The sequence below is a fragment of the Vanellus vanellus genome (genome assembly GCF_965231255.1).
Source record: "Vanellus vanellus genome assembly, chromosome: 26".
Classification (NCBI taxonomy): domain Eukaryota; kingdom Metazoa; phylum Chordata; class Aves; order Charadriiformes; family Charadriidae; genus Vanellus; species Vanellus vanellus.
Window position 1 is genome coordinate 5,926,552 of NC_138931.1, and position 12,404 is coordinate 5,938,955.

The 12,404-nt window shown below is 60.4% G+C and overlaps 1 protein-coding gene across 2 annotated transcripts; it reads left to right on the forward strand.

The window, feature by feature from the left end:
- The first annotated feature begins 285 nt into the window (after nucleotides 1-285).
- Nucleotides 286-12,404, forward strand: MXD1 (MAX dimerization protein 1). Of its 2 annotated transcripts, XM_082495640.1 has the most exons (7): nucleotides 286-418; nucleotides 528-624; nucleotides 5,267-5,296; nucleotides 8,517-8,631; nucleotides 10,275-10,434; nucleotides 10,540-10,708; nucleotides 10,801-12,404. In XM_082495640.1, the coding sequence occupies exons 1-7, from the start codon at nucleotides 346-348 to the stop codon at nucleotides 10,802-10,804; spliced, it is 648 nt and encodes a 215-aa protein (XP_082351766.1). In that variant the 5' UTR covers nucleotides 286-345; the 3' UTR covers nucleotides 10,805-12,404. The 2 variants fall into 2 exon arrangements, with proteins under 2 accessions (XP_082351766.1, XP_082351765.1); XM_082495639.1 differs by having other exon boundaries at nucleotides 10,540-12,404.

Consider the following 12,404-nt stretch of genomic DNA (forward strand, 5'->3'; position numbering starts at 1 on the left):
CCCTGGGGGGGGGGGGAAGCCCTGGGTCAAAATGGAGACGCTGAGTGGGCGTGGCCTCGCCGAAGGGGGCGTGGTAAGGGAGGGAGGGCGTGGCGCTCTCGGCCAATAGCGGCGGACGCGGGGCGTGGCTTCGGGCACAGCCCCGCTGCCTCCTTCCCGTGCCGGCGTTGGGCGGGTCCTCTCTCAGCTTTTCTCCAATGGGCGACGGCGGTTGGGGGGGGCGTCGCCCAATGAGCGGCGGCGGGGGGCGGGGTCTGGCGGAACGGCCGGGCGAGGCGGATAGACGCCGCCGCCGCCGCCGTTGCTCCCGGCCCGGCCCGGCCCCGGCCCTCACAGTGCGGCGACATGGCGGCCTGTGGCGGCCTCAACATCCAGATGCTGTTGGAGGCGGCCGAATACCTGGAGCGACGGGATCGAGGTACCGGTTCTCCCCTCTCCCTGCTCCGGTGCGTCCCGGTCCCGTTCCCCCCCACCACTCCTCAGCCGGGCCCGGCGGTAACCGGCGGCCCGCGGTTGTGTCTCCGCAGAAGCCGAGCACGGTTACGCCTCGGTGCTGCCCGGCGGTAAGGACGGGGAGGCCCTGCGGCGCCGCGCTAAAGCCAGGAAGAGCGGCGGCGGCAGCAGGTAACGGCCGGTCCCGGGCGGGGGGGGGACCTTGCACCGGGAGCTGGGGGGGGATCGCGGGCGAACGGACGTCCCCGAGGCCTGGCGGGGCCGGGGCCGGGCCCGGCCGTTGCAGGGTGCTGAGATCTGTCGGGGTCCCGCCTGGCAGGGCTGGGGGGGGGGGGGGGCTGCTGTCACCGGGGCCACCGGGCCCGGTAAGGTCCTGCTGTCACCGGGGGCTGGCAGGGCTGAGGGGGGACCCTGCCGTCACCGGGTGACCGGATCCGGCAACGTCCTGCCATCACGGCGTGGCTGGCAGGGCTGGGGGGGACCCTCCTGTCAGGGGGTGTCTGGGATCCGGTAGGATCCTGCGGTCACCGGGGGCTGGCCGGGCTGGGGGGGGGGACCCTGCTGGCACCGGGGACCCTGCTGGCACCGGGTAACCGAGCCCGGTAAGGTCCTGCTGTCACAGGGCACCTGGCAGGGCTGGGGGGGACCCTGCTGGCACTGGGGGTGCTCAGGCTCCGGTAAGGTCCCGCTGGCACCAGGCTGTGTGGCCGGGTTGGGGACACTCCTGTCACCGGGTGACCAGATCCGGTGAGGTCCTGCCATGGCAGGGATTGTGGCAGGGCTGCGGGGGACCTTCCTGTCACCAAATTACCAGATCGGATAAGGTCCTGTCATCGCAGGGCGTGTGGCAGGGCTGGGGACACTCCTGTCACCGGGTGACCGAGCCCGGTAAGGTCCCACCATCACGGTGTGCCTGGCAGGGCTGGGGGGGACTCTTCTGTCACCAGCTGCCCGGATCTGATAGGATCCTGCCGTCACGGTGTGCCTGGCAGGGCTGGAGGGGGACCCTCCCGTCACCGAGTTACCAGATCGGTTAAGGTCCTGCCATCACAGAGCGTGTGGCAGGGCTGGGGACACTCCTGTCACCGGGTGACCGAGCCCGGTAAGGTCTCGCTGTGACGTGGTGCTGGCAGGGCCGGGGGGGACCCTGCTGTCACCGAGTGCTTGGATTGCGTAAGGTCCTGCCATCGCAGGGCGTGTGGCAGGGCTGGGGACACTCCTGTCACCGGGTGACTGAGCCCGGTAAGGTCTTGCCATCACGGGGTGCTGGCAGGGCTGGGGGGGACCCTCCTGTCACCGCCGCTCGGGCTCTGCCGCGATCGCAGCCCACCCACCAGCCCCACGGTCCCCCACCGCCGCCCCTTCTCCGTCAAGAGATTCCTATCGGTGTCCACTCCCGTCCCCAAATTCGGATGGCGGCGGGTCGGTGTCTCTCCGGAACATCCCGGTGAGACGCGAGGGGAAACAGCCCATCGTGGGCAAACGTGGGTCGGAAACGTGCCACAGTCTGACGTGGCGGATGGGTTTGGTGAAGGGAAGGTGGAAGTTGGACTTTTGGTTTCAGGCTCGGCTTGCGCCGAAGCTCGGGAAGTGAAACCGCTCTCCCTCCGCGAGGATTCTGCGGAAAGCAAGCAAGATTTTTCTAATAAGCTTTTTGGGCGAGCACAGGGAATCGCTCGGGTTTTGTTCCGTGCCGAATTTAAACCGCCTAGTCCTGCTTTCCTTCGAAAAAAGCAAATTCCATAATTATCCTCCCTGAAAACCATCCAGAGCCTCGTCGCAGGTTATTCCTTGCTGATGTTAAATACGCAAGTCCCACCAGCCTGGGTTCGGGGTCTTTTTTTGGGGGGGGGGGAATATTTAATTACACCTCTGAGGCCCGTGGATTAATTGCTTCATGCTCCCACGTCTCGTTTTGTTTTCTCACTCTCCTGTTTTGTACAACAGCAACTGCCACCTCGGCGCCGCCGCTTGTGTCACGGTGCAAACCGGAGTCACCGCGGGGATTATTTTATTTTTTTTTATTATTTTTTTTTCCCCTATCGTGGTTTATTCGGCCGCTTTAATAACGTTAAAATCACTTTGGCGGCGTCGAGGTGAAATTAGCCACTGAGTTTCGGGAGGGCTGACGCCGTGATGCCGCCTCCACGCCGGGACACGCGCGCCCAACCCCTCGAAACGGCAACGGGGGGAAACGTCACCGGGCAGAGCGAAGGCTGAGCGGGTTCATCCCGCCGCGTCACCGGTGGCCGGTGGCTTCCTTTCTCCTTGGCTTATTTCAGGCTGTTTGCCCAGGGAGGAGCGAGGCGGCGATGTCACCAGATATGTCACCTTTTCCTGGTTGGGAGCAAACTCGTCTGGGTGACGCGGTGACAGCTGACCTTTGATAGCTGCTGTAACAACAAGTAACCGCCCCGGAACGCCCCGTGAGTTTTATTCGTACTCTGAATCCGGGTGTCTCCCCGAGCCGGGGCGTTACCGTCTCCTCCCGCGCCGGAGTTTCGGGGCCACCGGGTTCCCGTTAGGAGAGCAGAAGGTTGAGGTCTCTCCGGGTCTCCTCTCAAGGGAGGCTCCGAATGAGTTCATGGGTGTTTTGTCGCGCCCGCGCCCGCTCCGAATTTCCTTTGCGGCGGATTTGGAGCTTGTTCTTCACTTAAGGCGAATCACAGCAGCGCCGCAAAGGTCCGTGTCGTATTAAAAAGAGAACGGGTAGCTGCAGCGCGTGCCGTTACCTTCTTTTTTTTGTTCCGGTCCGCAGAAGACCGTGTTTCGAAGGCGACGCTGGCGGTCAGCTGAGGTTTTGGGGCTGAGAGGCAAGGTTTCCGTTAGCGGGAGGCACGAAGCGTGAAGGTGCTCGGCAAAGGATGTGGGGACAAGCGGCGAAGTGGTCTGCCAGCCCCGGGGTGACGCTGCGGTCCCCTCGTGTCCCCTCTCCCCTTTTATTTTATCCAAAATCGAAACCCGTCGACTAAGGAACCTTTTTTTACGTATTATCAATTACGGGTGCAAACGAAAAAAAAAAAAAAAAAAAATCCAAACCTCGTGCTAAGGACTTTGAAACCAAGCTGCGGAAGAGGGAAGGAATTTTTTTAATTAATAAAAGTGTAGCGATGATGGGAGCCTTCATCTCTGTCGGCGCCGACGCTCAGAGAGCTTTTGGCTTATTTCCCACCAAGGGGAGAGCTCAGGCTCGCTGCAGCCCATCGCCTCATGGGAGGTTTGCAAGCGCTGTGGCGAAGGGTTCGGTGTAAAACACGTGATTTTGACCAAAAAAAAAAAAAAAAAAAAAAAGAGTTGAATGGAGAGATCTGGTGGGAGCCGAAGCTCCGAGTCCTTCCCGGCTGTTTGCAGATCTCTCGGGAGAAGCCGCCGCTCCCCTGCGTGTCGGGATAACGCCCGGCCGTTGAAGGGAGAAAAGGCTCCGCTGGAATCCAGTGGTTGTGGACTCGGTGCTCTCCTGCGAGCGGAACGCCGACCTTCGGGAGTGGATTGCTTCAACCGGAAAGAAAAAAAAAAAAAAAATGCTGCCGGTGTTGGCGACATCCTTTGGTTTTCCTTTGGCGTCGGAGCCTGGGGGCTTTTAGGTAGCCGTCCTCATCCGAACAGCCTGTGGGTTTTCCACGTTTGTAGTTTTTTAGGCGTGTAACAACATTTTACCTAAATTAAAGTGGCCTCTCGAGCTTTTGAGGGCAGCCCGGGCAGGGAAACGGCTCTTCCTGGTGTGACGGGCAACGTGGCCTCGCGTAGCTGTTGCCGGTTTCGACGGAGAGAAAATAAGGAGGAGCTTGCGTTTTCTGCCCTTTCTCAGCATCGTCGAAATTAGGAGCTTCGGGGGAATTTGTACGCGGACGTAACGCCCGCCTGGGTTTCAGCATCGCGTTGGGCGTCTCTCGTGCGGAGCTGCTAACTCGTTGTTGGCCGCGGGGGATCTTCTCTTTACTCGTCGCCTTCCCGGCGGCTCATCCCGCTTTTGCGGAGAAACGACCGGCTGAGCCGCGGAGAGCGGCGTGAAAGTCGTCGAGATTTCGGGGGTTCCCTCTCCGGTCCCCATCTGGTATGGCCGGAACGTTCTGAGCTGGTTCGGAGCTCCCGGCGCGAGACACGACCTCTTGGATGCCGCTCAACCTTCAAAAAAAGCCGCGTGGTTTCCCCGAAAGCGGCACCGAGTGCCCGAGCTGTCCGCTCTCCGCTTTACGCGCTGAGAATTGCAGCTCCTCCTCTTGCTTTCTCTGCCCTTCTTGCGAGAAGTCTTTAAAAAGCTGCTTTTTTTTTTTTTTTTTTTTTAAAAAAAAAAGCGCTCCAGAGCGTCTGCACTATCCAAAAACCCGTTTTCTTTCCGATTAGAGGCTCGATTGTAGGTTTGTGTTGCGATGGAGCAACTTCCCTCCCGCTGCCCGGAGATCAGCCCTTTGCCCGGAGCGTACGGCGGCTCTCGGGGCTGATGCTTCCCCTTCACCCCCACGAGCCCAGAAAGTGCTGGATTTTGGATGGCGACCCCTTTTCTGGCATCGTGGCACCGGTAAAACTGCTGAATCTTAGTCCCAATTCGAAATCTTGCGCCTCTCCGCATTAAAATCCCGTCTCACGGTTCGACTGGCGCTTTTATTGCCATTTATGGGGCAATTTCTCCCTTGCGTTGGGCCGACTGCGTCCCTTCCGCTGTTTTCGCCGTCCCCGGGGTACCGAGCGGCTCTGAAAGCCCCAAAGGTTGGCAAATTTTCCAGGGAATGTTTACTAAAGACCATGCGTTAATCCTCATTGTGGTGTACCTACTCGGACGGAGGAGTTAATAACTTGTTCTTTCTTTTTTCAGGTCGACGCACAATGAGATGGAAAAGAATAGGTGAGTGTTGGAGGCTTGGGAGGAGCCGGGTTTGGGCGGATCGCTGCTTTTCCAGGGGTTGGGAACCGGGGTCGGGGAGCTGAGGTGGCGTTGAGGTGGAGAGCGGGAGGGAAAGGACGGGATGGATAACGTGGTGACCGAGGAGGTTCCTGATGTTGCCCAAGGCGAGTGCTTGGACTTGAGTCATAGAATCACAGACTGGGTTGGGTTGGAAGGGACCTTGAAGACCACCCAGTGCCACCCCCTGCCCTGGGCAGGGCCACCTCCCCCCAGCCCAGGTTGCTCCCAGCCCCGTCCAACCCGGCCTTGAGCACCTCCAGGGATGGGGCAGCCACAGCTTCTCGGGGCAACCTGTTCCAGTGCCTCACCACCCGCACAGCAAAGAATTTCTTCCAAATATGTCATCTCGATCTCCCCTCTTTCGGTGTCAAACCGTTCCCCCTCGTCCCATGGCTCCCCTCCCTGATCCAGAGTCCCCCCCAGCTCTCCTGGAGCCTCTTTGGGGACTGGAAGGTGCTCTGAGGTCTCCCCGGAGCCTTCTCCTCTCCAGGCTGACCCCCCACCTCTCCCAGCCTGTCCTCCCAGCAGAGGGGCTCCAGCCCTCCCAGCAGCTCCGGGGCCCCCTCTGGCCCCGCTCCAACAGCTCCGGGGCCTTCTGCTGTGGGGACCCCCCGAGCTGGAGGCAGCACTGCGGGGGGGTCTCCCCAGAGCAGAGCGCAGCAGAGGGGCACAATCCCCCCCTGGCCCTGCTGGCCACGCTGCGGGGGATGCAGCCCGGGGTGTGGGGGGCTTTCTGGGCAGTGATCGCACATTGCCGGCTCATGGGGAGCTTCTCACCCACCAGCACCCCCAGGGCCTTCTCCTCAGGGCTGCTCTCCAGCCATTCCCCGCCCAGCCTGGAGTTGTGCTCGGGATTGCCCCGACCCAGCTGTAGGACCCCACACTTGGCCTGGTTGAACCTCACGAGGTCGGCCCGGGCCCACCTCTCCGGCCTGTCCAGGTCCCTCTGGAGCCATCCCTCCCCTCCAAGCGTGCTGATCGCACCACACAGCTCCGGATCATCGGGATCGCCCTCATCCTCTGCCGTTGGGCTGTCGGTACACAGCCGGACCTGCGCACGCAGACAACTGTGATTATTTGCCACAGACCGGTGTGGGCTTTATGATCGGGCTGAAAGATGGCTCCGTGTCCTCGATGGGCTGCTCTTTTTCTCGGCGTGGCTTGGATGCGGCTCAGATCTTGCCGTGTCTCACCACCAGCCAAGGATTTGCCCGAACTCGGTCAGTTCGTCGCCTTAAGAGGCGGCGTCCCAAGTGAGACGGCTTAGAAAAGGTCGGGAACGTTGATTCCTCGTTGGAAAAGACCGAGAAAATTAGGATTCGATTCCTTCAGGCTCCCCTTTGCATCCCTCTCGCCTTGCGTAGAGCGGAGCCGTGTCAAAACCCCGCTGGTGACGTTGCACAAGCGAGTGCAGTAAACGCTCCATCTTTTCCGTCCCCCTTCGAACGGGGTGGAGGAATGAGCTTCTCTCTGGACAGGGACTACGCGCCCCTTCGCTCCTCGTTAGAGGTACCTTAATTGCGTCGAGTTGGGGAATCTTGACCTCAACCAAAGTTTTCTGCCTTTCCCCGGCCCGAGGCGCGGCGTGGCTTGGTACGGGGAGGGAGAGCGACGAGAAGGTGGACATCTCACGGAGCGTCAGGACAAGGGCGATGCAACGAGCCGATGGGCTCGGAAGGTGCTTTTCCCGGGAAACCGACCCTTTGAGGGTTTCTTTTTCTTTTATTGTTAAGAGCCGGTGGGATTTCGGGAGCTTTTTAAAGCCCGGCAGCAGTTTCAGCTGGGCGAAGCGTGACGGAAAACGCGGTTTTAGATACGTCGCGCCCTCTGACTTCCAAGCGGAAACCCCAGTTTTTGACTCCGGCGTTGGCATTGTGTAATCCAGAAACTTGCTCGGCCGCCGCGCTCCCCTCTGCCAGGCAGAGCGGGCTGGGTTGGTTGTTTTGTTTTGTTTTTTTTCCATTTGTTGGGTTGGGGTTTTTTTCGCCGCTGCGAACGGCCAACGCGACAGCGTTGGTTTTTTAGCAGAGGTAGCCGAGGATTTCGATTTTGGGCTAGCTCCTTATCCGTAGATCTCACCGGTAAATCACTTTTAAGCCGGCACGGCGCGATCGGACAGGTCTGCGCCGCTCCGGGCAGCTCCTCCTGCTCAGAAAAAAAAAAAAAAAAATTTTGGCAAAGGTTCATCTTTGAGCCCGTCGGAGGTTTGGGATTCACCCGAAGAGTAAAGACGGCGTGTTTCCTTTGCGTCGTAATTCAGAAGGAACTTTGCGTAGGCAAATGCCCGTTTCCTCCCGGCGTGCCCAAAACGGGATAGGCAGGTACTTGCAAAATCCCGATTTGCGGCTGCCCGTGTCGGTCGGCGTCGACAAAGGCGGCTGTTGCAACCGGTGCCCGAGAATGTGACCTAAATCTTGGGGTTGGAGCGCCAGAACGCGAGGGAAACCAGCCCGTGATGGGAACGTCTCGGTTATCCGCGGATAGAGGGATTTCCTCGGGGAGCCGGCGTTCCCCTCAGCAGCGCCGCGCAGGCGGTAGAGCGTTACCCTACGAAATGCCGACGAAATTTTGGGGGTTATAAGGAGGGAGGGATTCCTGGCAGGCTCCCGGCGGCTGAGGAACGCGGTGCTGCTCGGGGCCGGCGTTCCCTCGGGGATCCGGTTTTGTTCCCAGCGGAGCCGCGCGTGTCAAAGCGATGGATGCGAAACCGGCCCGTTCCTACTAAAAATAGGGAAAGGAAACGCTCCCAAGGGATGCGCTGGGTTCACGGCTGCGCGGCGTCAGCCCCGGACGCCCTTCAGCTGTCGGTGGAGCAAAGCGGTGACCGCACCGCGTCCCTGCGAGTAAAGTTTTTTTGGGAGGAAGAAAGACCAAAAGCGGATACCCTCACCCAAAATGTCAAGATCCGCAAGCGTCCCGACGGCCCGGCGGGGTTTTATCGGTGGGGTTGGCCAAAGCCGGAGTTGGGATTTTCACTGAGGTCCTTTTGTCCGGCTGCAGTTTTCGCCCGGCGTACGGGAGGGTGGGAAGGCGCTTGGGGCGGTTTGGCTTCCAACCACCCCGGATCATCCGTGCCGGTTGAGAGGGGGGGGGAGGGCGGAAACATCGTTTGGGAAGCAGGGTACCCGTGGGCTCAGCGCCTTGTGTGATCTCCTTGCAGGCGCGCTCATCTGCGGCTGTGTTTGGAGAAGCTGAAAGGGCAGGTACCGCTCAGACCCGACGTCGGCAAACACACCACCCTGAGTTTACTAACGACGGCGAAATCGCACATCAAGGTGAGCGCGGGCTCGTGCGGTGCCGCTGAACCCACCCGCTGCGGCAGACGCCATAAATGGGGCTCCGGGCTCGGCTTCGAGGGCGGCGGCGCCGCCACTGGGGGGACGCGGGGCTTTGGGGCATCCGGATCCTCGAGCGGGATGAAGGTAATGGTCGGGGAGAGTTGGGTGGAGAGGAACCTCATGAAGTTCCAACAAGTGTGGGGTGCTTCACCTGGGGGGGAATAACCCCCCGCACCGGTACAGGTCAGGGGTTGACCTGCTGGAGAGCAGCTCTGGGGAAAGAGACCTGGGAGTGCCGGTGGCCAACGGGATGGCCACGAGCCAGAAACGTGCCCTGGTGGCCAAGGCGACCAGTGGCATCCTGGGGGGCGTCAAGAAGAGCGTGGCCAGCAGGTGGAGGAAGGTCATCCTCCCCCTCTGCTCTGCCCCGGGGAGGCCACATCTGGAGCGCTGTGTCCAGTTTGGGGCTCCCCGGGTCAAGAAGGACAGGGAACTGCTGGAGAGGGTCCGGCAAAGGGCTGTGGAGATGATGAGGGGACTGGAGCATCTCTCTGCTGAGGGCCGTGGGGCTTTTAGTCTGGAGAAGACTGAGGGGGATCTTATCAATGCTTATCAATCCTTAAAGGGAGGGTGCCGGGGGGATGGGAACGGTCTGTTTCCAGTGGTGCCCAGTGACAGGACAAGAGGGAACGGGCACAGACTGACCATAGGCAGTTCCATCTCAACCTGAGGAGGACCTTCTCTCCTGTGCGGGCGGCAGAGCACTGGCACAGCTGCCCAGAGAGGGGGGGAGTCTCCCCCTCTGGAGCCATTCCAAACCCGCCTGGAGGTGTCCTGTGCCACTGCTGGAGGTGCCCCTGCTCTGGTGGGGGGTGGCACTGGGGGAGCTCCAGAGGGCCTTTCCAACCCCCACCGCTCCGGGATTCTGCAATACGGTTGATGCCGTTACGGCTCAGACTTGCCCTCTCTGCAGTCGGCACAGCGAGCGCGGGCGATTCCCCTTACCGACGGGCTGGTGGAGGGCGGCCACGCCGAATCGCCGCGTCCGCGCCCTACCCCGCAGCGGTGCCCGGCGGCCGGAGGGATGAGGCTGGCTGTAGGGTTGCAGCACAGCCACTTTTTTTTGTTGTTCTTGTTGTTTTCCCTTTCTTTTCTAGAGTATTTCCTGCTGCGCTCTCTGTCCTTTAGACTTTGGCTCGACAGGGCGCTCCTCGCCGGCCGTACTCGGAGCTCCGCGAGCCGAGAGATAACCGGGGGAGCGCTGGCGCCGGGCTGCCTTCACCTCCCTAGTTATCGGAGAGACTGAAAATATATAAATAGGATGGGGCGGGCTCCGGCGTAGCCGCGCAGGGGATCGTTCGGAGGGGGGCTGGGGGGGGCAGCATCCTTTAGGTGCCTTCTCCAGCGGCATCACGGCAGGTCTGGACCTCTCCATCCCCGAGCCGGAGGCTGCGCTGTTGCTCCAATGGCCGCGGGAGGATGAAAGTCGCATCCGTAGGGCTCGTGCGCCGCTCAGCCCCTCGGGCGGCGGCGGCGGTCGCGTTTCGGTGGCTGGGGTGGCGAAAGCGGTGTTTCCTGCGGGGTCGGAGGCCGGGGAGGGGCCTCATCCTTCTTTTTCTCTCTCTCTCCATCCTCTGCAGCAGCTTGAAGACTACAACAGGAAAGCCCTACACCAAATAGACCAGCTGCGGCGGGAGCAGCGGCACCTGAAAAGGCAGCTGGAGAAGCTGGGGATAGAGCGGATAAGGATGGACAGTATCGGATCCACTGTGTCTTCGGAGCGCTCCGACTCGGATAGAGGTGAGACACCCCCCCCACTCCCCTCCCTGTAATTCGGGACGGAGCGGGGCCGGCTGGCGGGAGGTGCGTCCGGCGGCGCCGTAACGCGAAGCGTTCCTCTTGCAGAGGAGATAGACGTGGACGTGGAGAGCACGGACGACCTTCCCGCCGACCTCGACTGGAGCGGCGGCGGCGGAGGCGGAGGCGGCAGCAGCAGTCCGAGCGACTCGGACGAAAGAGGGAGCCTGCAGAGCGTCTGCAGCGACGAGGGCTACTCCAGCGCCGGCGTGAAGAGGTTGAAGTTGCAGAGCAATCACAAGCCTTCTCCCGGTCTATAAGAAGCTCTTTCACCCGTCGCTCTTCCCCTTTTTTTTTGGTTCCCGTTAGGTAACGACACCGGACCGTCCTGCCGTTCTCTTGCACGTTTGGGAAAAAAAAAAAAAAAAAAAAATATCTTAACGTCCCGCCGACCAAAACGAAGCTGAGCGAAACGTCCCGAAACACGACGTAGGGCCGCGGGTGACGAGCTGCTGCCCGGAGCTCACCTCCTCTCGTCTCGCCTCTCCTCCCCGGCCCATACTCATCTCCGCGAGACCGTACGTTCCGGTCAGGTTTTGATACGCCCGAGAATAGCGCGGAGGTCACGGCAACCTCAAAAGGCCTCCACTGGGATTTTCGGCTTGCTGTCACCGCCCGGTATTCCGGATCTGCTACCCAGCAACGTCTCCTACCCCGATAATGGGCGGCAGGACCCAAACGTAGAGTTTTTGGGGTGAGGATCCGAAGGCAGGATGGCCTCTCGCCTACCTTAGATCCGGGAGAGAGCGTCGGCGATGGGCGAAGGGAGCGTTTCGGCCGCAGGGAGCTTCCGCCGACTCTAAATATTGGGGGCGGCAGCCCAGTCCTGCCGCCGTCCCGCAGCCGGAGCCGTACTGGCGCAGGGACCGCTGCTTGCGGGGGGGGGGGGGCTGTGGGGCTCAGCACCCCCCGTCCCCCCTCTCGCAGAGCCCGGGGTCGGCCGCTTTCGATGCGGGAAATTTTCTGTCCTACCTAAAACCAGACGGTCCCCGTCCCCGTGCGACGTCCCGCCTCCCGCTTGGCGGCTGCGCGTCGCTCACGCAGGCGAGCGCTGCTGGAAATTATTATTTTAAATTTTTTTTTTTTTTTTTTTAATAGTTTTTCACGCTTCTTGTCTCTGGGACAAATTTTTGTCTACCTCGGAGAGATGAACAAAGATTATCTCCATCCCTTTAGCACAAAAACAAAAAAAAAAAACACACAAAAAAAAAAAAAAGCAACGAAAGGTGATGCCTCATTTGTTTTGCAGAAGCGATACCCCGTTCGCATCCATCGCGTGACATTTTAGCAATAACCCGGCGGCGAGGGGGGAACGGGGTCACCTCCGGCCGTCAGCGACCCCCCCCCCTCCCCGGGGAGGGGTGGGGTGGGGGGGAAGGGGCAGGGGGGGAACCCCCGTGGCTTTTCACCGGTGCCTCCGAAGCACTCCTCCGGCGGCGCGGGGATCTTTTCGGACGTTCAAAGGGGCTCGCGAAGGATTTCGATCAGCGCCGCCTTGGGGAGACGAACCCGAAGACGCCGACGAAACGCCAGAGCCCGTCCCGCCGCCCCGACCCGGGAGCACACGGGAATGTACAGAAAACACGCGAGCTATAAATAGTATTTATTCCTTTTTTTTTTTTTTTTTCTACATACTGGAGGATAACATTCTTACGACTTTCTGGTTTTATAGATGTTCTGGAAACTTTGATACGTAGAGATCCGCTAAAAGAGACCTTTTCTTTTCCCCTCGAGGCGGTGGAAGGTCCTTCCCGCCCCCTTTCTTCCCCCCCAAATGGGAGACTAAACCGGACGTCCCCACGCGCTCCGTGGTCCGTACCGATCCCGGTTTCCGAAACGCCGAAAGCCACCGAGACGCTCCACGAAGTGCGAGTGAATGAACGATAGAAAATTTTAATTATTTTTTTTTTTTT